At 37.7% G+C, this 20549-nt stretch overlaps 4 protein-coding genes across 10 annotated transcripts; 1 reads left to right on the top strand and 3 right to left on the bottom strand.

Annotated features, from left to right (window-relative positions):
• Positions 1-232: 232 nt before the first annotated feature.
• Positions 233-2169, bottom strand: LOC140784551 (putative pentatricopeptide repeat-containing protein At1g03510). Its single transcript, XM_073132031.1, has one exon. It carries the CDS (start codon positions 1749-1751, stop codon positions 447-449), a length of 1305 nt encoding a protein of 434 aa, XP_072988132.1. The 5' UTR covers positions 1752-2169; the 3' UTR covers positions 233-446.
• Positions 2170-2883: 714 nt separating this feature from the next.
• Positions 2884-7142, bottom strand: LOC140785224 (probable 1-acyl-sn-glycerol-3-phosphate acyltransferase 4). Of its 3 annotated transcripts, none has more exons than XM_073133003.1 (4): positions 6919-7142; positions 5578-6361; positions 5189-5319; positions 2884-3440 (listed from the first exon to the last, which is right to left on the bottom strand). In XM_073133003.1, the coding sequence occupies exons 2-4, from the start codon at positions 6252-6254 to the stop codon at positions 2998-3000; spliced, it is 1251 nt and encodes a 416-aa protein (XP_072989104.1). In that variant the 5' UTR covers positions 6255-6361; positions 6919-7142; the 3' UTR covers positions 2884-2997. The 3 variants fall into 3 exon arrangements, with proteins under 3 accessions (XP_072989104.1, XP_072989105.1, XP_072989106.1); XM_073133004.1 differs by having other exon boundaries at positions 6778-7055; XM_073133005.1 differs by having other exon boundaries at positions 6854-6983.
• Positions 7143-7613: 471 nt separating this feature from the next.
• Positions 7614-16499, bottom strand: LOC140783293 (protein transport protein SEC24 A-like). Of its 4 annotated transcripts, none has more exons than XM_073130127.1 (15): positions 16314-16465; positions 14127-14288; positions 13156-14042; positions 12922-13060; positions 12305-12495; positions 12076-12183; positions 11702-11905; positions 11388-11619; positions 11136-11285; positions 10877-11033; positions 9700-9827; positions 9297-9619; positions 8686-8871; positions 7983-8215; positions 7614-7908 (listed from the first exon to the last, which is right to left on the bottom strand). In XM_073130127.1, the coding sequence occupies exons 2-14, from the start codon at positions 14251-14253 to the stop codon at positions 7988-7990; spliced, it is 3060 nt and encodes a 1019-aa protein (XP_072986228.1). In that variant the 5' UTR covers positions 14254-14288; positions 16314-16465; the 3' UTR covers positions 7614-7908; positions 7983-7987. The 4 variants fall into 4 exon arrangements, 3 of the variants coding, with proteins under 3 accessions (XP_072986228.1, XP_072986227.1, XP_072986226.1); XM_073130126.1 differs by adding an exon at positions 14485-14500 and having other exon boundaries at positions 13156-14288; XM_073130125.1 differs by having other exon boundaries at positions 13156-14288; positions 16314-16499.
• Positions 16500-17777: 1278 nt separating this feature from the next.
• On the top strand, positions 17778-19263 carry LOC140783975 (F-box protein At1g61340-like). 2 transcript variants are annotated; one of them, XM_073131155.1, is made up of 4 exons: positions 17778-17887; positions 18200-18478; positions 18575-18649; positions 18753-19263. In XM_073131155.1, exons 2-4 carry the CDS (start codon positions 18272-18274, stop codon positions 18963-18965), a joined length of 495 nt encoding a protein of 164 aa, XP_072987256.1. In that variant the 5' UTR covers positions 17778-17887; positions 18200-18271; the 3' UTR covers positions 18966-19263. The 2 variants fall into 2 exon arrangements, with proteins under 2 accessions (XP_072987256.1, XP_072987255.1); XM_073131154.1 differs by lacking the exon at positions 17778-17887 and adding an exon at positions 17892-17995.
• The last annotated feature ends 1286 nt before the right edge of the window (positions 19264-20549 follow it).

The following is a 20549-nucleotide window of genomic DNA, read 5'->3' on the forward strand; positions in this document are numbered from 1 at the left end:
ATTGGTAAGATTGAATGGGAATTTGAAGATTGTTATACTTGAGAAGCAGAGTCGGGAAATCTGACGTGTGTTGTAGTGTTGTTCGACTGATCATATAATCTCAACGATTTTACCAATTACCACCTGTAACGCTTTCGCAATATAACCAACTGCTACCAGGCAAACGTGAAAAATGGAGAATCTTTATGACTCTAATCTCTCACGGAGGATGATTCAAAATCAACATCAGGTGTCGAGAGAATCACAACTTTCGTTCATAGTATTTCTTTCAACATGCTCTTGGCATGGAGAAGGCTTAAAAAACTCCCATAATTAGCACATAGACAGTAAAGATTTTACTTTTGTTACAAATGAGCAGCAGAGTCAAATTTAAAGTTTGGTGCAGTGGCCTTCGATTGAACAAATAGTCTAAGAGAGTATTTTCTAGGCATGATCTTAATCTCTCTTTAACTTTGTGGAGTTTGAGATATAACCCAACTGGTCCCGGGCAATCTCATTACACCTCTTTCTTCCATCTCTCTCCTTACTCTCCCAGCCTCCTCATATTTTCCCACGGAGGAATAAATGCTTGCAAGCAGCACATAGTTCCCTGCATTCTCTGGTTCAATTTTAAACAACACTCCTCCAGCAATTTCCGCAAGCCCAACCTCTCTATATTTCCGGCAAGCCCCAAGAAGAGCCCCCCAAGCCTTAGCACTTGCATTCATCGGCATTCCTTGTATAATCTTATAAGCGTCATGCAACCTCCCTGCCCGACTCAAAACATCAACCAAGCATGAGTAGTGGTCACTGCATGCTTCAACTCCGTAATGCTTGGTCAGTACATCAAAGTACATCAAGGCATCATCAGCACGTCCGGCATGACTGCATGCCTTCAAAACACCAAGAAACATAACACCATCGGGTCGCACATTATCTGATCCCATTTGATCAAAAATTGACATTGCAACTTCTGCACAGCCATGGAAGGCATATGCGGATATCATGGAACTCCATACCACCACATCCCGCACCTCCATCCTATCAAAAATCTGACGTGCATTGACCAGAGAACCACATCGACCGTAAGCTTCAATTAGCGCGCTACCAAGGTGGGAGTGCATGTGGAAGCAATATCTAACTGCAAACCCATGAATCTCTTTGATCAAATTAATTGCCCCTATACCGACACAAGGTGGAATGACTGCTAAAACTGTGACCAGATTAGGCCTCACGCTTGAACGTTGCATCCTGCGATAGAACTCGATAGCTTGAGTCGACCCATCCTCGAACTCTGCAAGAGCCGCAATGATCGAGTTGTATGCGGAAGCTGTTGGGGGCACATCCATAAGCTCAAACAATTGCATCGCTCTCTGGATGTCATTTGAATGGCCATAGAGAGATATCATCGCATTCCAGACAACAGCATTTCTTTGGGGCAATTCATCGAACATCTTTCTCGCGTGAGCAACAGAGAAGCATTTGCCATAGGAGTCGACGAGAGCAGAGGCAACGAATGGACTGGCGAGTATGCCGGCTTTGACGGTGTGGGCATGTATCAAGGCGATGGCATGCGATTCTCGGAGGGCGGCGGAGGACTTGAGGGCGAGGGGGAAGGCAAATGGGTCGAGATTGAAGTCAGGGGAGGCAAACATCTGGGAGAAGAGGGTGAGTGCTTGGTAGTGTTGGCCTTGGTTCACATAGGTGGTTAAAAGCTTGGTGTAGTATAGTAGCCGTTGGTGACTATTCTGGAGGGAACACATCAACGGCATTTCTCTTATTAGTATTAAATTGCAAAGATGGAAGAAGAAGAAGATGTTGTATTAATTGATATCGATGGCGCTTTGGCAACTTCTATCCAGCGAAAGTTTTCATTCACTAAAGAGAGAAGAGTCCCTTGTGCATCTTCCGTGTCCCTGCACAAGTCCGCGAGAGCAATAAGAACTATTATGAGCCACGGATGGTCTCCATTGGTCCGCACCATCGGGGAAGCAAGCACCTTCCAGCGATGGAAGATCACTTCCTTTTTTAATTTGTTCGACCAGCTCTCGAGTTATTAATTGCCACATTTAACCTGGAGCAGCATTCCTTTGCTGGGTGAGGTGGATAACTAAGCCTAAGCTGAGGCTCTATCGGGACTACTTCAGCAGTCCCTGGTCATACTATCCTTGCTAGCTGCAGTGCTACTCTTGACTCTCACTGATACGCATACGTAATCATCCTCTACTATCTGGATGGATTTTAGTTAGTTAATTACATCTCATCCACAGACAATATCTGATTAAGCTTTTTGTTTTTTTTTTTGTAAAATCAAAAGTATATAGCTGTATATCCATTAATAGTGACATGATATATGGTTTATGTATCAAGTATGTTGATGAGATGTTGTATTGGTAGTAAGACAATATCACGGCCATTTCTAAATTCTAATCCTAGTGCAGTATTTAATGATACTTGTATAAAGAACACCAGTGCAAGTATATTCTGGCACCGATCTTTTTAACATAGATATATGTATTATGGAGCACTGAATTGCTGTCAAGTAAAAGAAAGTTCATGATATCATTTCTGAAGAAAAGGCAAAAGAAAATTCATACCAACAAGAGAAAACAAAAATAATACAGCTGCATATTGCTGTTGGGTTCTAAGCACTGGTATTGACACAGATGCAACTAGGACATTTATGTGAACTGAAGCAGTTGATCAATTAGAACTGGGACAGAAAATCATAGATGCAACAGGAGCATTCTGTGATGCTGAAGCTGAAGCTGTTGATCAATATAATTAGTTAAAATGAAAGTTTAAGCATCGGTATCTTAAAAAAATATTGGGGACTTTTAGATACTTTCATCATATAACACCATAGCTCGCACAAAAAACAAAAAATGTGAATTCTTCATCACGTCGCTAAATCCAGAAAAGCTTGAATATTAAATATAAAGGTAAACAAAACTTTCAGCAATCAATCAACATTTTTTGCTGAGACATAGCTATCAGCTAATAGGTACATCATTTGCTTTACAATGTTTTCTTGCCACTGAATGAGGCCTTTGTAGAACCAAATATTTGTGGTGGTTGTACACCAAAATAGGTGATAAAGGATAGATAAACACTGCTAAATACTACATAAATTTTGAACCATACAGATGAGAAAAGAGTTAGGTATATAGAGATGATTGTTATACTAACTACGACCAAACAATTTACCGTGCACATTACTGTAGATAGATCTCCTTCAGTTCCCTGATTTGGAAAAGATCCCATAGTATTGAAATCAGAGAGAAGTTGGTCCTTCAGCCTGAATCTCTCTATCAACCACCCAGCTGCTTCATCTTCAGATGTTGGAATTTCATGGACTAGGATTCGCTGGATGTGGATATGGACTTCAGAAGGATCCACACCAAAAACATTGTCAATGAAAACTGGACATCGATGCTTGTATGCAATGGTCACATCATAAACTGCATAAAAGAAAAGAAGTTGAGACGTCATGTATTAGAGAGAAAGTTTGCATATAAAATTATAATGCGTGGACACAAAAAAGGGTACAAATCCAATTAGTGATAGGAACACAAGGACCAGCAGAAATACTAAAATGCTTCAAATGTTCTTAGGTATCATCTACTAAGTTGATCCTGGTATTAGTAAGTAGCTACTTCATCAAACAACCAAATTACTATAATTGGGTCCATATGGTGCAGATCACCAAAAAAATGTATCATCATTAACGAGCAAATAAAAAAATAGAGTAGTTGATGCCCAAGGTAGCTAACTAAGTGCCTACTTAAGGTACCCTTGAGAACCTCCTAAAGATGATCAACTGCCAATGTACTGAAGTAAACAAGAGACCTATGTATTTTACAGCTATTTCCTCAATCATTAAAACAATACTGAAACTGAAGGGTTGTAATATGAAAGTCAAATTCTAGTTGAACCCCTCCCAAGAAAAAAAAAAGAAACTAAATGAACTGGCTACTGATAATGAGATAAGCCTATTAATAAGCAGCTTCAAGAATTTAAAAAAAATAAAACTGGCCCTAAGTTAGGTACTGGGCTCAATTAAGAGATTTAAATCCATGAATTAGCATGCAAAATTTAGTAATCTTGATTTCCAAAGTAAACATCAATCAAATTGAAAATCACTTGAATACATGGATCACCACATAGATCCATAGAGGCATATGTAATCTGGTGGACATTTTGATTTCAATTAATACAAGTGATCTTCTAATAGGTGCATATTTCCTCATAAAATTAAGTACATGTAACAATCACCTTCCTAACCCCATGATCATTGCGAGTCCAAATTCGAAGACGGAACTGAATTTTGACTCACGTAGAGAACGTATCGATTACTTCGGATCTCCAAAGTTAAAAATAAATTAGAAATCCAACGATTGAATGGTAGAGTACCTTTAAGATTGAGATAGATTTGGGATGGAGAATGAATCTATTATAGTGGAACATGAAAAAAGGCGGTTGAAGAGGGGTGGTGGTGAACGACCTAGGGTTATGGCAAAGTGGTGGAGATGGCAATAGTGGAAGTAGATAAAATCGGTTGAGAAGGGATAAAGAAAAAGTAAGACCGTTCCTTAGAGTTAAGAGGGTGCGGCCAAACAAAGAGAAAGACAGCAATGAAGAAGCTAGATAGTGGCTAGAGTTCCAAAACTTAGAAGTAGCCTAACAAGGAGGAAAGAAACGATCTTACAAATTAACTTCAATAATCTAATATAACTATGTAAGTGCACACCACATCTATTTATAAATGGCTCTCTGATTCAACTAGACTTGGTAATAGGATTAAACATGCTCAAATCTTACTGCCTAGCATAAGCAAAAATACTTAATTAAAACACCTAAATTGGAGTTCCTTACAGTTGGGCATTTGAACGGTTTTGAGAGCGTTTGGATGCCTAATTTATTTATTAGCTCTCAAGTAAATGCATTTGAACGCCTAATTAATCTTCTGCTCTAGGGTAAATGCGTCCGAACGACCTTGAGGGCGTTCGAACACCCCGTCCCATGACTTGCTCCTTTAACTGACTATAACTTTTATTTCTTCTGTAAACAAACTAGTAGCTAACTGTTACAATACAGAATATTACTATAGTAGTAGTAACTTCCAATGATATATTGAAATTTTTGATGCTATGAGGATCCAAAGCAGCCTTGCATAAAAACTGAAATGGAATAACAAGAAACAACGTACCTGCATCGAGTGAGTTCCTTAGTTCTTCTAAACAAGCATTAAAGCCCCTTGACTTTGGAAGGAGGACATTTTCTAGAATTGGCAAACCCTTCTCAGCTGCATATTCCTGGCTTTTAACACACTTCTGCTTGCTGAGATATAAACACAAAAGAAAGTCAAGTTAAAAAGAATAAGAAAGATGCTACGGCGAAATGCAGAAACTTTATCTTAAAAAATATAGAGTTCAAACATTTTCTATTTCAAAAAATTACAGAACAAGGTCTTTCAAAGTTTTCCTGAGTGTTCAACTATCTACAAGGAAATTTATATACAAGAAACAAGTATTAATTTGTGCAATGCAATTGTCAAATGGATAATAGCCCAGAAAAAAAAATGAAATGATATCTTACGTATAGTCAGTTCCCTCAGGGAAAACCACCAACCAGAGAGGATCTTTAGGGTCTTTGAAAGTTGACAATTTACTCCGTAAGATTGCTTCGTCAACTTCCCACTTTCTCTCCACTGGAATAAACTCAAAAATTTGAAATGCCCAACCAAAAATAGGCAATTTCATCAAGCTTCTCTTGAGGATATACTTGATATATCCTGCGCGACCCTTCCTCAGTGCAAGATCCCACAGGTACATCCAATCAACTTCAGTTCTGTGGTTAGTAAATATAATTGCTCGCTCTTTTTCTGGCACTCTTTCACCAGAGAAGACCACTTTGGTCTTATTAATTTTCTCAAATAAGAAAGGCCATAAAGATAGCCATGTTCCAAATAAAAGAGATGTTCCCTTTCTGCTGTAATGCGCACTGAAAAGCCGCAAGAAGAGAGCGGTCACCGGGGCCAAGTACACTAACATCATGAACGCAGTTGACAATATAATTATTAAGCAAGATACACCCCTGAATATCCTCCAAGTAGTTAGTGGACGGTGTCTTGGTCCATCCTTTAAACTGGGAGGCTCAACAGTCTCCACTTCCTTCTGGTTACCATTCAAAATTTCCCCTTCTCTAATAGCAGAGCTCATCATGTATGACTTATTTTCAGTTATGAGCTCTTGTTCCTTCTCCAAAATACTCATATAACAAAAAACTCACGCATCAATCTGTCCATTTTGAAAGAAAAGAATACGAACCTAGGATGCAACACTACACTACGATGTCATGAATCCATTCAGGAGAAGTTGCCCTGCACAAGTCAATAAGGATTAAAGATGAGTATCATACTCCATCTAGCACGAGAAACTAACCAAAAAAGGAAAAGGAAGTATCTTAATAGAATAAGCTGTAAATATTAAACAAATCAGCAACAGCAACAAATATGAAGCCAAAAGAACTGAACAAACTCGACATAAACGCAATATAATGATGCCCACAAATTATTCATGATCTTAACTCGATATCAGCAGAGAGAGAGAGAGAAAGAGAGAGGCAACAGTCATTGTAGAAGTTTACATGCTTTCAGATAAAGAGATGATAACAACAATAAACTTGTCACCGTGAGACAATTTCTTGCACTCAGATCCCTTTGAAAAGGGAAAGCACTAAAATTTATGGCCAAGCAGATCTAACAAATAAAAATCAATTAAACATCTAAATTCTTACATAAATATACGAATCTCTCATGTAAGTTATAAGTCATCACGGATCTAATACGATTACAAAATCGGTGAAGACGAACCCCCAAAAAAAAATTCATTGGAACTCTCACTACAGCAAGTGGAGGGAGAGAGAGAGAGAGATGACCATAAGTGATCTGGAAAAGCGAGTCGAAGGCGAGGTTCGTGAGGAGATGGGCGGCGGCGATTCCGAGAAGGGAAGCTAACTAGAAGGGACTAGGGAGAGAAGGAGCGAAGGAAGCCGATAAGATATAATTCGAGTTCATCTTTCATAGTTATATTTTTTATTTTTATCCCCCTTTTTGTGGAACTCCCTTATGCAAATAGGCACCAATTTAATGAGTTTATTACGGAAAACTACTTGAATTGGACTGAGGCATTAATACAGAAAGAGCAACTAAATAAATTTCTATGGGTCAACAGTCAACACAACCGCACAAAAATAACATTAAATTTTTTCGACACAAAAATTAACCATTTAATTAATTGTAAGGTATTTTTTTTAATAATATAAGGGTATTAATATCCAATTTGCTAGATGGGGAGTTGACAAATATTTATTACCTTACCTAACCTAACCCAAGGCTTACCCAACACTAAAGCTGAAGAGAGGCGGAAATAAATTCGTAAAACTGTCTCATGAATTAATTGGCTAATTAAGCTTTATGCCCTTACTCTATCATATCATCAGGCGTTGCCCCCTTGCTAGATATTTTTCATATTTGATCTGAACTTATATCTTACATCCATGCCTGCCGTCCATTGATTATCAACTTAAGATTTGCTTCATCGATATAAAGTTTGCCATTGACAAAAGTGCTATGTTAGAATATAACTGATTAATTTTCAGACTCGCTACATCGGCGCACCACTTTTTATGTTGTTGGTTTACAATACCAAGAATGAGACAAAAAGTCCAAAGAAGATATTTATACTCAAAAGAGTATAAGAGAGCAAAATGAAATCACACAGATGTAAAAATATCAATCATGAAAGTTGCAGCTAATTTTGAAACTCAGACTGGTTGGCGCGACTGAATGATTTGGCTACTGGGCTACCTGTTACTCAAGACTCTGTAGTTCACCTCAATACTCTGAACTCATAGAGGACTAGGTATCTGCGAGGTTCATATGATATATCACATAATGAAAACAATTTGAACAAAAAAGGTCAAGATTGGAGATGCTTTACTCTTCTCAGGAACTTTGAGATTGACGATATATTTGGAGAATCCAATCAACATAGCTGCTAGTTCCAGAAGTCTGATCTTCGATGAGGTTGGAGAGAAGAAGGTAACCTTCCCTAGGTTCACCTTGCCTTACGATCCAGCATAACTGAAAGATGGAAGGGTCTTTCGCTCTTAGGTCTTTTAATATCCTCATAAGTTTTCTTGATACCTTATTGTCACTTTCATGCAATTGAACCTGCAATATGATCCAAATCAAATATTAGAACACAAGAAGTCAATGGATGCTTTAAAGATGCAATTCAAATGTTTGAGAGAAAAAATAGCATATCCTTACATAAGTTTGTTCTGATACGCTAATTTCAGAATATTGGCAAATGAAGTAGCCATAATGAAAATGGTAAACACTCTAAACATGATCTTCAAGAACCTCATCTCCTAGAAATGAAATTTGTTATACAGATTGAAATAAAGAAATGGCATACTTACAGCTCTCAAATAAACATGATAGTAAGAAAACTTAAGATCTCATTGGATCAGTCAGACAAACTAAGTTCTTAAAATCAAAATAAAAACACCTAAACATGAACATTAGTTGGAATTTACTGGTTTTATATTAGCAGGTTTATCACAATCTAAGAGGTGATATTCTAGCGATAGAGCAGGCATATGTCAAAAGTTATAATCTAGTGCAAGTAAAATCCGTACCCTGGATAGATCAGGGAAACTAGATAGGTCCACTTCAAATATACTGTTTACCAGAACGGATGATACTGTCCTGCCTAACCAAATGATGAAGCAGAACCCGTCGTCATAAAGGTAGAGGCCTCCGACGTCCAAGCACTGAGCAGTCAAGGCCAATTTCTTTAAGGGTTCATCCAAATTTTCTGTATCCTGCAAAATTCATATTCATACACCATAAAACCTGACATTCATCACAAATATGAAGCATTATATCTGTATGATAACATAGCTTGTAGAATGTTTCATTATGAGTTTAAACTGTCAAATAGACTGATGAGGCAGAATATCTCTAGCAATTCGAAAATTCCATATTCATGTCAGTTAAAAATTGTCATGACAGTAGGACACTGCCAAACTACTTCCACGAACTTCACAAGAAAAGCAAACTCTAGTAGTCTAGTGGAAATTTCTATTGTTCTTAATTTTGCATTGAATTAACTAAGCATGTTCACTTTCTTTTTGCAAATAGAAGCATATGCAAAATTTTCAAAATTCCCTGCAAGAATCTTGATGAAATTAGTAGATGTTGAACATTCTAACAACAGAAAATGTGGAACTGAATTCTGGAAAAGTACCGCCGTCAGGATCTCATCAATCCTATATAAGCCAGGATAGAGTAATTTAAGCATCCTTCTTATAGGTGATATCATCATAGTGTAACCAGCTGCACAGCGTTCATCTAGAGATGCATCTGCATAACCTCCACGAAGAGCAACAGATTTACAAAGAGACAATATATACAAAGGCAAGAACTTTAAAGATTCTGGGAATATCAGCCTTCCACCCAACCGATGTTGCACAATGTAGAGGTTCCTATATTCTTTAAGGCTTTTTACAAGCTTCAACTGCATGAGCTGCCGTGTCTCTTCCAGCTTATGAGACAAAGCGTTTTCAATAGCTGCAGTTTTTTCCCTCAACCATCAGTAGTAGAACTGTAGCAAGTGACAGAGATGAACAATAGTTAAGTTTTAAACTAACCAAGCCTACTCATCAACAAGACAATGGAACCAGTATCAGCTTGGCGGTACATTTCACCAAGATCTGCTATGACAGGTGCAGCAGCTGTATGTACTCTGATACGCCTTTCACCTGAAGAGGAAGTATATCTTGCAATTGCTAAGGAGAGAAATCATAATTTTCCTTCTTCAGGAAAATTAATCAGAGATAGCGAATACATGGATCATTAGTGTGCAAAATAGAAAACAAATAAAGTAATGATAGCAAATACATGGAGCATTAGTGTGCAAAATAGAAAACAAATAAAGTAATGATAGTGAATACATGGAACATTAGTGTGCAAAATAGAAAACAAATAAAGTAATGATAGTGAATACATGGAGCATTAGTGTGCAAAATAGAAAACAAATAAAAGTAACATAATATATTAATATATAAAGAAAGAATTTCCTGATTGCATTATTGTGAAACTATCCAGGTTCACATCTTCCTGATTTTAGATATTTGCAAATAGAAGTCCTTTCACAATAAAGTGTTTGTTTAACACAAAATACTTCTCAATACGCTACCAACCAAAAAATACAGCAAACTGAAATACCATGAAAGAGAACCATTTCTTTGACCAGATAACTGGAGCGATCAGATATTCAGATCTGAACCAGGGGAATAATATCAGCAACCAATAAGCCTCGATCGAAGAACTTAAGAAAAGTTCAGAGAAAAGCATATTAGAGCAAAAGTCTCAAGTCTTAAGTAGTCTTAAATTCAGGATTCTTGAAAAGCTGATGGAAAAATCCAAAATTACATCTAGAGCCAGGGTAAATATCCTAAAGACACAATCCATACAGATGAACATACTAATGAAGAATGACGGTGAATATACCTATATGCACAAACATTTTTCTCTATATGATGTACTAGTATCATAGTATGTTCATATATGCATGTACATCTATGTTGTTTTATCAAAAAGTAGCTACCCGTCTCGAGATCTTACGGGCTCATTGACCTAAACATGTATAAACCTAGACATGTAAACTGAAAAACAATAGCTAACATCATTCTAAAAGGAATTCTTCTCAACTGTTTATTTCTGCTACTTTTTCTGTATGTTTGCTTTATGGGGCAAAAGAAATAACACATGCGAGAATTATCCAAGAGAAACAAACCACTTGATGCATGAGAAATATAAGGATACAATAGTGCAACTTGAAAATATACAGTCTTAGTTGTCAATAAAGTGTCTTCCAAAGATAACTGCATTGCAAAGGCTTTATCACAATCCACAGCTGGAAGAGCTAATAAATCCGTGGACCTTAGCATGAAATGACCATGATAGGTTGTAAACCGCACCCCTGGAAGCAAAAATTTTCCTTAAATACCACCGAGCATCTCTTAGAAGAGAATCTCAGAAGAGCAAGTGCAGTGGTCCGATTAAGAACTATGACTTTACTGACCTTTTCCACATCTAACACGCAGGACAGCTTCCCAAGCAGTCTCCCTTGTAAGGTCTCTGGCTAACTCATATCTAAACTTCTCTTTATGAGTAACTGCCTGAAAGGATGGATAATGATATACCTGACCGCCAGTATATTTGGCAAGAGATCCTGACATAATAGATGAAAAGTGATAAACATATCAAAGGAAAAAATAAACTCCCTACTTGATTAACGATTTATATATTTTTTTCCTTTCTGTGGCATTCTCACCTAATGAAGCTATATCAAAATACTTTTCACTGAAAGCATATAAATCTACAGAAATATGATATTTTGTAAATTCAGCAGCCATCTGCTTGTAAAATGGATCTTCTGGTGTCCTCAGAATGTGCTCCTTGTCTGTGCCATAAGTACGAGGATCATCTCCTCGTAGCCTTAGATGGCCAACACCTAGAGATGGCAACGTACTCTGAAAGATCAGCAACTTCCCTCCAATTTGACTCTATCAAATATATGATAGAATATGCATTACATAACTGAGTATATCACCAATTTTCACCAACCTATGGGGAAAAGCATCTTACCATAACCATAAGTGCTGCTTTAAGGGCTGGGCCAAAAGCAGATTCTACATTTACATTGTCCTGGAACATATTGGGCAAGCTATCTAGAAATACATCTACAACATGCCTTGAATCAGACAAATTGACAAGAAGATCATCAGGTAGTGGTAAGAATATATCATCCAAATCTGCTACCACCATCATTTGAGGCTGTGTCAAGGAGGACTGCGACAAACAAAGAATAGTCAATTTATGAGATGTTAGTACTCAGTATAAGAGCCATATCAATAAAGAATAAAAGGAGAAAATTGAAGCATGCTAAAGGAGAAAATATTTTCATATGGATGAAAGAAAAACATTTAACATTCATAGTTTGAAAAGGTATAGGAACATGCCTGCAGATTATGAAAATGTAAGGTACTGTCGAAGGTTAAGAAGCCAATCTGCGACCTTGGAAAGCCTGGAAATTCATCAAGACATGATTTTATGGTCTTTGAGACAATCTGCAAAAATATTTTAAACTGACTTTGAATTCAAGAATATTCACAGATGTTGCCAAAAAAGATGTGCAACAATCTGGGACTTGCAGATGAAGACATAGCCTCATAGATTCAAATAAGTTACCTCAAGCAAGCCACACTGTACTGCAGCCACTGATACATCAATAAGAAAGAAATATGATGGCGGCATTGGCGGTCGCACCATATATTCAGTTGGAGCTACAAATTCTACACTTCCTTTAGAAAGCTCAGGTCTTTGATCTGCATCACATCTTCTGCCAGTAGCATCCAGAGCACAATAATACCCTCCAGGAACTAAATGACAAAGAACACAAGAATTAATAGAAATTCCACTGATAACTGGAGGAGATGACACCAATTGAAGACAACGTATCAAACCCAACCATATGACAATAAAAAGATCATTATGCCAAACCGTATTGCAGTTCATTAGACCTAAATTTGCTCAAAGATGTAGGACATCGAACATAAAAAAACAGGAACTTATTGTATGATGTGAGGAAGAAAGAGTGTGGTTTTCACTTTGAAAAGAAAAAGATATCTGGTAACAAACGGGTAAATCCATAAATATAAAATGTCCATTGGAAAAAAAAAGCAACTAGAGAAATGAAATGACCAATAATTTAACTATCTATTCCACATTACTGCAGTTGCACACTTGCATGACAAGGTGAACATAATCTGCAGAGATGGATTAAAGTGATTCAGCAGGTGGCCTACCGTCGTTGAGCAACGAGCAGAGGTTGCACCGCCACTTCCTTCCTGCGTCTGTAAATGTCACATATGGATTTATATAAATTCTGCATTTTCGACACCGAATAACACCAGCTGGTCCAAAATTGACAATTGGAACTGCTTCCTGAAAAGTAGAAAGTAAACAACTTATCACTTTAACATTAGAAAAAGGTGCTAATCTATTAAATGATTAAGAAATTAAGAATTAGGTACTATTACCTCATCAGGACCTTCAGCTAGAGGATGAACAACTGCTCCAAGAGGCAAATGCCACCTAGCAAGCAATGATTGAGAACTCGGAATTGCATGAGTTGTAAGCCTCAGAAATCTAGGGTGACAGTTTAATGGATATGACTCCAGAATTTTAGTTTGCTCGTCATCATCAATAAGAGGCCTTGGCAATGATTTGATGTCAACACCAGGATCATGAGAGCCAGGAGCTGATCCAACAGATAATGACTGAAACTCCTCAGTTAAATCTTGAATGGGAGCTCCTCCAGGAGGTCTTACATTGGTAAATTGAATTTGTTCTCTTGAACTAAATCCTAGATGAGTTGCAATAGGAGGTGGTGGTGGTATAGCACCTACTTGGTGAGCATAATATGGAGAAGCATGCAATGGGGGAATATATGCAGCTGAAAAAGTCTGCAATGGTGGCTGTGAAACTGGTCTAGGACCAAGATACAATGGATCAGCAGGTGATGGGGGCATGTTGCCTCTTGGGAGAACACTGGGATATCCAGGCAAAGATGGCTGAGCAGGTGGTTTGGGTGTGAACAACGAAGACCCTGGCAGTGGAGGAATATTACTTCTAGATGGTGATTGCATAGCAGTCTGAGGTGGAGAGCTAAGCTGAACAGATGAGAGTTGAGGCTGAGAGCTAGAAGATCCAATAGTGTTGGTAACTGGTGAACCCACAATAGGACCCTGCAAAGGAGTTGCAGGTTGAGCAGGTGTAGGAAACCTTGGAGCTTGAAACTGATGATAATTAGTTGCATCTTGCGTCGAATAGGATGATAGATAGGGTGAAGTAGGTGGCCCACTGAACTTTACTGATGGTGGTGCTGGCATTCCATTACCAGAATTCTGCATGCTAGTCATAGATCCTGCAGATAAGAATGGAGCTGATTGCAGATAACCTGATGCCCCCAGGTTAGCAGAGGGGAATGGGGTTGTAACTGGAGAAGTACCGGATGCCTCAAAGCCAAAACCAGGACCTGAAGATATGAAAGGTGAAGACGTGTGTGGGCCAGCTGAAAAAGGTGATGCAGGCCTTCCAGGAGAATTTGGTGGTTTTTCATTACCCACAGGCTGCATCTTCTCCTTCCAATTCTACTTATGTTGGAGATATCCTGGTCAAACACACCAAACCAATTTAAAGATTGATATGGCATCTTACTGACATAGACTCTGGAAATATAACACTAGATACATCCCAGAACTAAGCTAATCATCTTATGAGTTGTGATGAAACCTAATAAACAACAATAGCTATCACGATGAGAACTTATAAACAAGAATAGCCATCAAAATGATTCTACAATGCACCTGTGCTCCCGCTGACCTGCATTCCAAATGCAAGCTATTAAAGCCATCCAATGACAAATAATAGAAACAAGAAAAAAAGAAGTTTTAAACTTCCAGTAAAACGACGAAAAGCAAACAATTTGGCCCATCAAAAGATGTATTGACCATTTGGCTACCAAAAGCGGTATTGCTTTCCATTTGGAACTGCCGTAAAATGGTGATTAAACATAATAGTTTTCTAGGCAACAAACTAAATCAGTTTAATGTATCCATAATTAATATTAAATTGGTCTAAGATATCAAAAAGACTAGATCAAGTGAGTTCATGATGCGTGAAGAAGATGCATGGAAAGACTGCACAACCTGATGATATTCCAGTCGAGGTTTTGAGGTTTCTAGTTTGGTTTTTTTATAGTTTTGGCAAAGCTAAGTAGCTAACTAGTGTTAAAGGATGTGGGATGACTGAAGAAAGAGTACTTTTTCAAGAGAACCTAAGTATTAAAAAAAATGAGATACACAGAATTTCCCAAACTAGATATTGATGATGTAATCTTTGGTATGTCAAGGTGACAATAGATTGATAGACTAAAGAAGGCCTGATCGATGATCAGATAGAAAAAAAGTAGTAGTAGCAATGATGGAGAAAACAACAAAACCATGAAACACAAACTCTTAAATAATGCAACTCTGCCTGCAGTCAAATACAAAATGACATCAAGATGGCTCAAAATGAGTCAACTCCAATAAAAAAGAATATTGAAGATCTCTAAGACTTCTGAAGAAGATCCCACAAAGCTCTCTATAGAAGGATACCTAAAACTTTACGAAAAAACTAATTCTCATGACTTCAAAAGTTTCTAATTCTTAAAAATTATTTCCGAGAATAACAAAAATTTTAATTAATTGAATAAGTTACTACGTGAAATAGTAGGAGTATAGGACCAATAACTCATCCTTTGGTATGACTATCTTCTAAATGCGTATGTAATGTAATGCTTGTAATTTCAATAAATCCAACACTGCCAAATATATCAGTTGGGCAATATAAAGCAACATATACAGAGATGAATGTCAGTGAGATAAGGATTCTTAAGGTGGATGGATGGGATCTGTATCAAGAACAAGCTGTGGGTACCTCCGATAGAGATAAGTTCCATAAAGATCGACAAATGGCTCGGACACATCTAAAGGGCACACATAGAACTGCAAGGAGTTATTTCATTCCAATGGAAGATGTCTCGAAATGGAGGGGAAGATTATAGTTGACATGGGAGGAAGTAGAGAGAAAAGTCACAACAGCACTTGCATTAGTAGGAAACCTAAACCAAAACAAAGATGGACATGGAAAAGGATTCAAATATCCTACTTCAGAGTTCAGAGCATTAATAGTAATCGCATAAAGATACTAAGTTCAAAGAAAACAAATTTTCAGCAGCAACTTTTTCTTTGTTCATAAAATGCATATTCGAACATATCAGTTTGCAAGAAAGATCGGGGACTGTTTGCAGCATAGGTTACAAAATTTTGTTTTTCCACAATAGCAAATTCAACAATTATCCTCTCTCCGCTTCTTCTTTCATCGTTCAAACATTTGATAACCCGATGGTTTGATAATAATTTCTTTCATTAGTTGTAAGAAAGCAATGCCGCATGATCACAGTATTCTTACAGAAAAAAAAAAAAATTCACATTCCCGTCCAAACGAGCAATTCGATCTCATCTTCTCGTCATAGATAAGTAGTACAAATGTCCACAACTTCTAAATGACACCATTATAGTAAAATGCAACTTAAATTATCGCTCAGAAGAGATCAGAGTGGCAAAAACTTCTTAAATCAGAGTAAAATTACCACTTCGATCACTGAATAGCGGAGCAGGCGAAGGCAGAGACGAGATATCGAACTGGTGAAGGTTAAGGAGTGGTGCGTACGTTAAAGATCTTGACCCTTTCACGCTGTTAGATAGAGATCGGGGGAAGAGAGAGGGAGGGAGGGAGAGAGAGAAGGACACCTAACCATTGAAACCGATAACCCGTTAACAGACCTTTTCATCGGGTTGGGATATAGTTGACGCCTAGGCGCATATTTTTTTGATTAAAATTTGTTATTCAGTTACAACTTAATATATAGATTATATGAAGAATCCCACTTTGTCATCATTGGCAGCATCACATGACATGAAGAGCATTAATAACACCAGACTTGACTAGCTCAAAATATTTCAATAGAATCAGCTATACAAGAATACAAGCTTAAGAGGATCGGAGTTTTATAAATTATACAAAGAAAAGAAAATTAGGTGCTACTGTAGCCACTGCTGCTGTGGGAGGATGGAAGGAAAAAAGGGAGGAAAATTCTTGAAGGAAAACATTAAAAGTGAAAGAAGAAGAAAAAAAGAAAGAAAGGATGGAATAGAAGAGTTAGTGTTGTATTATTGAATTAATAAAATGGCGGTCAATATCATCAATTCGAATACTCCTAAAATGAAGAAAAAAGATTCTAGTAATTTTAATTGATATACTGCCAAATACGAAAGGGTCTGAAGATTACGACTATAGATTCTTCTAATTAGCCTAGCCAAACAAACTAGATAATGGTAGTGAGTTGAGAGTTGAGAGTTGAGATTACCAAAATTTCATGTTTCCTAAAAGACACCTTTTAGAAAAGTTCAAACTCAATTCAAGTCGGTGTGTTTAGACTTTAGAATTTAGATGGACACTCATCCATCCCAGTGATATGCGAACATTTGCTAAATCATACAAATCGCCCATAAAATTAGTCAATGTAGTTCAAAATTCTAAGGCAAATCTATGAAGTCCAGCAACAGCTTAATCCAGATATATCCGAGGCCAAAGCCGAACAAGCTGAGCGGAGCCGAGATGAGCCGAGTCAAAGTCGATGGCGTTTAGAAAGCGTGTTTCTTAAGCAACCGAAACCGACATTGCCGACCACGACCGACTTAGAATCGCCACGTCCGCCAAATCCGATTCACCCACTTCTTCTTATCGCATCGTGACACGTAATCCATGGTACCCTAACGGCTAGTTTATCAAACGCTTCGATCGGCCCACGTGTCCCGTGAACACGTGGACAAACATCTTCAACCGTCTGATTGAGGTGGTCAAACAAAGATGGCCACTATAGCACGTGGTGTTCTCGAAGAGCAATGGGCGCGAATCCAAACACGAATAATTTTTAACGAAACATATTTACTCGCTTCCGAGCGTGTGGCGGCTATTCGAGGACTTTCCAAGAAAAGACCCTGACAAAATTTAAAATTATCAAAAGAAAGGGAATAAATTTCTTATTTTAAGTAAGCTTTTTTTTTTTTGAACTCTATATAAATGGGTTGAAGCCGTTCTAGCCGAGTCATTCTCACAGCGCGCAAGTTGTTGGAACATTGGGGTCCTTGAAGTTACTATCAGGTATATTTATTGGTTCTCTCTCTCTCTCTCTCTCGATGTGGATTTTGTCGAAAGCTTTGAGTTTGCTTCTGCTTAGCGTTGCATTCCGAAATGGTGGAGCAGAAAGATGTAATTTTTATTGAAATTTTACTTGATGGTTTTGATCATTTTTTACCACTATTTATACACCTTCAATATTCGATTCTGTAAATTGGGGATTTTGCCTTTCGGTGGCTTTTCCTCTTCTCTTTGGGGTTAAAGATTTGTTAGGAAATCCCGAGATTTCCATCGTCATTGCAGTTGTTTAGCTAATGATTTGTTTATATTTCTCAGATTTACGGAAGAAATAATACCAAGTTGGAAGAAGCAACAGTTTGGCGATTGCTTGATAAAGATCACAAAACAATGGCAATGGGGCAGATCCATGTTGAAGATTCGGAGGACACGAGCTCAAAGTTCGGGCAAAGTACAAGGATTTTGGGGAGGAAAAGAGTTGTGGTTACTCGCAAATTGGATTCGTCTATCCTTCATTCGCCGATTCAAAAGCGCCGCAGCATAAGGCGTCATATGGAGAGATTGAATCGCCTCGAGTTGCTACCTGAAGACATTCTGGTAATAATGAACTCCATTGCCAAGTTATAATGAACCCCAAGTATTCGGAGTTATTAGATTCCTTAATGTGACACCCAAAGTGTTGTAATTTTGTAGGTCAGGGTTTTGTGTAAGGTGAATCACAGTGACTTGAAGCAATTGCTTTTGGTATCTAAGTCTGTCAATCAAGCAGTAAGTATTGTCTTTATCAAAAGCAATAATAACATTTCAGGCCTTGTTTGGGTGTTATATCTGACGTGAGCTCTAATTGGGTCTTTTTGTTGTTGTTCTGCAGACTTTGATTGCCAGGGAGTTGCATTTTGCCTTCAGCACTCCGTTAGCGAAGCGTGTCTTCAAGACGAAGAATGAGGCCGGAGAGGATGATGAATTTGGAGAAAGTGAGGAAGCCCCAAACGCGCCGAAGCAACAAAGGTTTGCCAAGTCGCGGATTGATGGCAAAAGACTTGCCAGTATCACCGTAGCCCTTTTTGCATCACCAGATGATTGATAACCAAAGATGTACATACAAAAGGATGTATATGTTGGTCTTTTGATGTATTTACACGTTTCCTGATATACTTTTGGGATGTAATTTGCAAAATTTGTAACTTTTACTTGTAGAATTACTTTATAGGAAGCCATTCTTCAATGCATTCATTGAAGAGAGATTGGCTTTAGCATATGTTACAAGAGAAGAAGACCCTTCTTTTGTAAATAGTTAGATGAATAATTTGTTTGTCAGTATTCCATTGTATCTGAAAGATTTTATACTCCTTAATGCGATGAAATTATATGATATAGGCTTATATCTATCTCTTCTTTCTTTTTATCCTTTTGAGTTCTGGAGTGATGAGTGATATTTACTTGAATTATTGCTACAAATTCCACTGAGTGAGCTTCCTTTCCCTACCATCAGGAAGAGCTGTAGGCTAATTCACCGCAAACATGACTACTCTGTTTAAGGTTCTTCTATTAAATACAGGATGGAGTTGACATGGATAATATCCAGAATTGCATGTATCTAAAGTACTTCTAGAGTTCTTATTGTAGTACCAGCTATTGATTTCTTTATCCGATGCATACTTCTGCATAAACATATAGGCAGTAATGTTTAAGATTATCTACAATGTTGATCATTATCTTGCACTCTATGCAAAAAAAACAAATGAACTGCCTCAGTGGTTCCTTAAACTTGATTCTTTCTCTCATTCCAGATTATATATATATATATGGGCACAGATTTTGATCCATGTGTTGGCACACCAATACACCATGAAGTTATAATAAGGAATGTTGGGAATTTGATCCTTCAATTAATTTTATGGAAAATATCCTTGACAGCAGCCCATGTTCTACAACATATGGATAAGTAGTCAAGTTGGGCACGCATCAAGTTGCCAGCATTGTCATTTGTTCATAACTATCCCTTGCCTGCAGCCTTTTTTTTTCATACTTTTGATGGTAAGATTAAAGAAGTGCATATATATAAGATATCTGGAAGTTGCTCCAAAAGACAAATTATTGCAGTTCCAGCTGCAGCAATGCACAAGTGGATGTGCACTATGACAAGGCATGGAAGTAAAAGATATGGTCACAAGAACTCACAAATGTACATGAATTAGTCAACATTTGTGTCTATTTATTGCTACGAAACCGAAAGCAGGGAGACAATAGTACATGGTTAGTGTGAAAAATGCGATGCTGATAGAACTATGAACTGTAATTCTAAATAATTGAATAACTTGGGACCAGCTTGATCACCCAACTAAAAGCCATTGTCTATATTTATATATATGAATGCCCCCCCCCCAAAAAAAATTACTATACAACTATTAGACTCCTCTTCAAGCTGGAGGTTATGGATCTGCCACTTCCAGTTTGCCCGCAGAAAAAAAAAATTTGCAGCTTGTCAGTTGAGCAATTTTGTGAAGAAACTAACAACATAGAAAAAATTAGTGTGAAACTGTTGGTGTTGCAGCTTTATTACTAGGAAACGAATGCATTGATCTGCCACTTTCCATGTTTCCACGCAGACTAAATAATTGTCTCGCTGCCGACAAGCTTGCCCAATTCGAGCCACAAAATGCATGCA

The sequence above is a fragment of the Typha latifolia genome, chromosome 3 (genome assembly GCF_019914945.1).
Source record: "Typha latifolia isolate L0001 chromosome 3, TyphaL0001v2, whole genome shotgun sequence".
NCBI classification, from domain to species: Eukaryota; Viridiplantae; Streptophyta; class Magnoliopsida; order Poales; family Typhaceae; genus Typha; species Typha latifolia.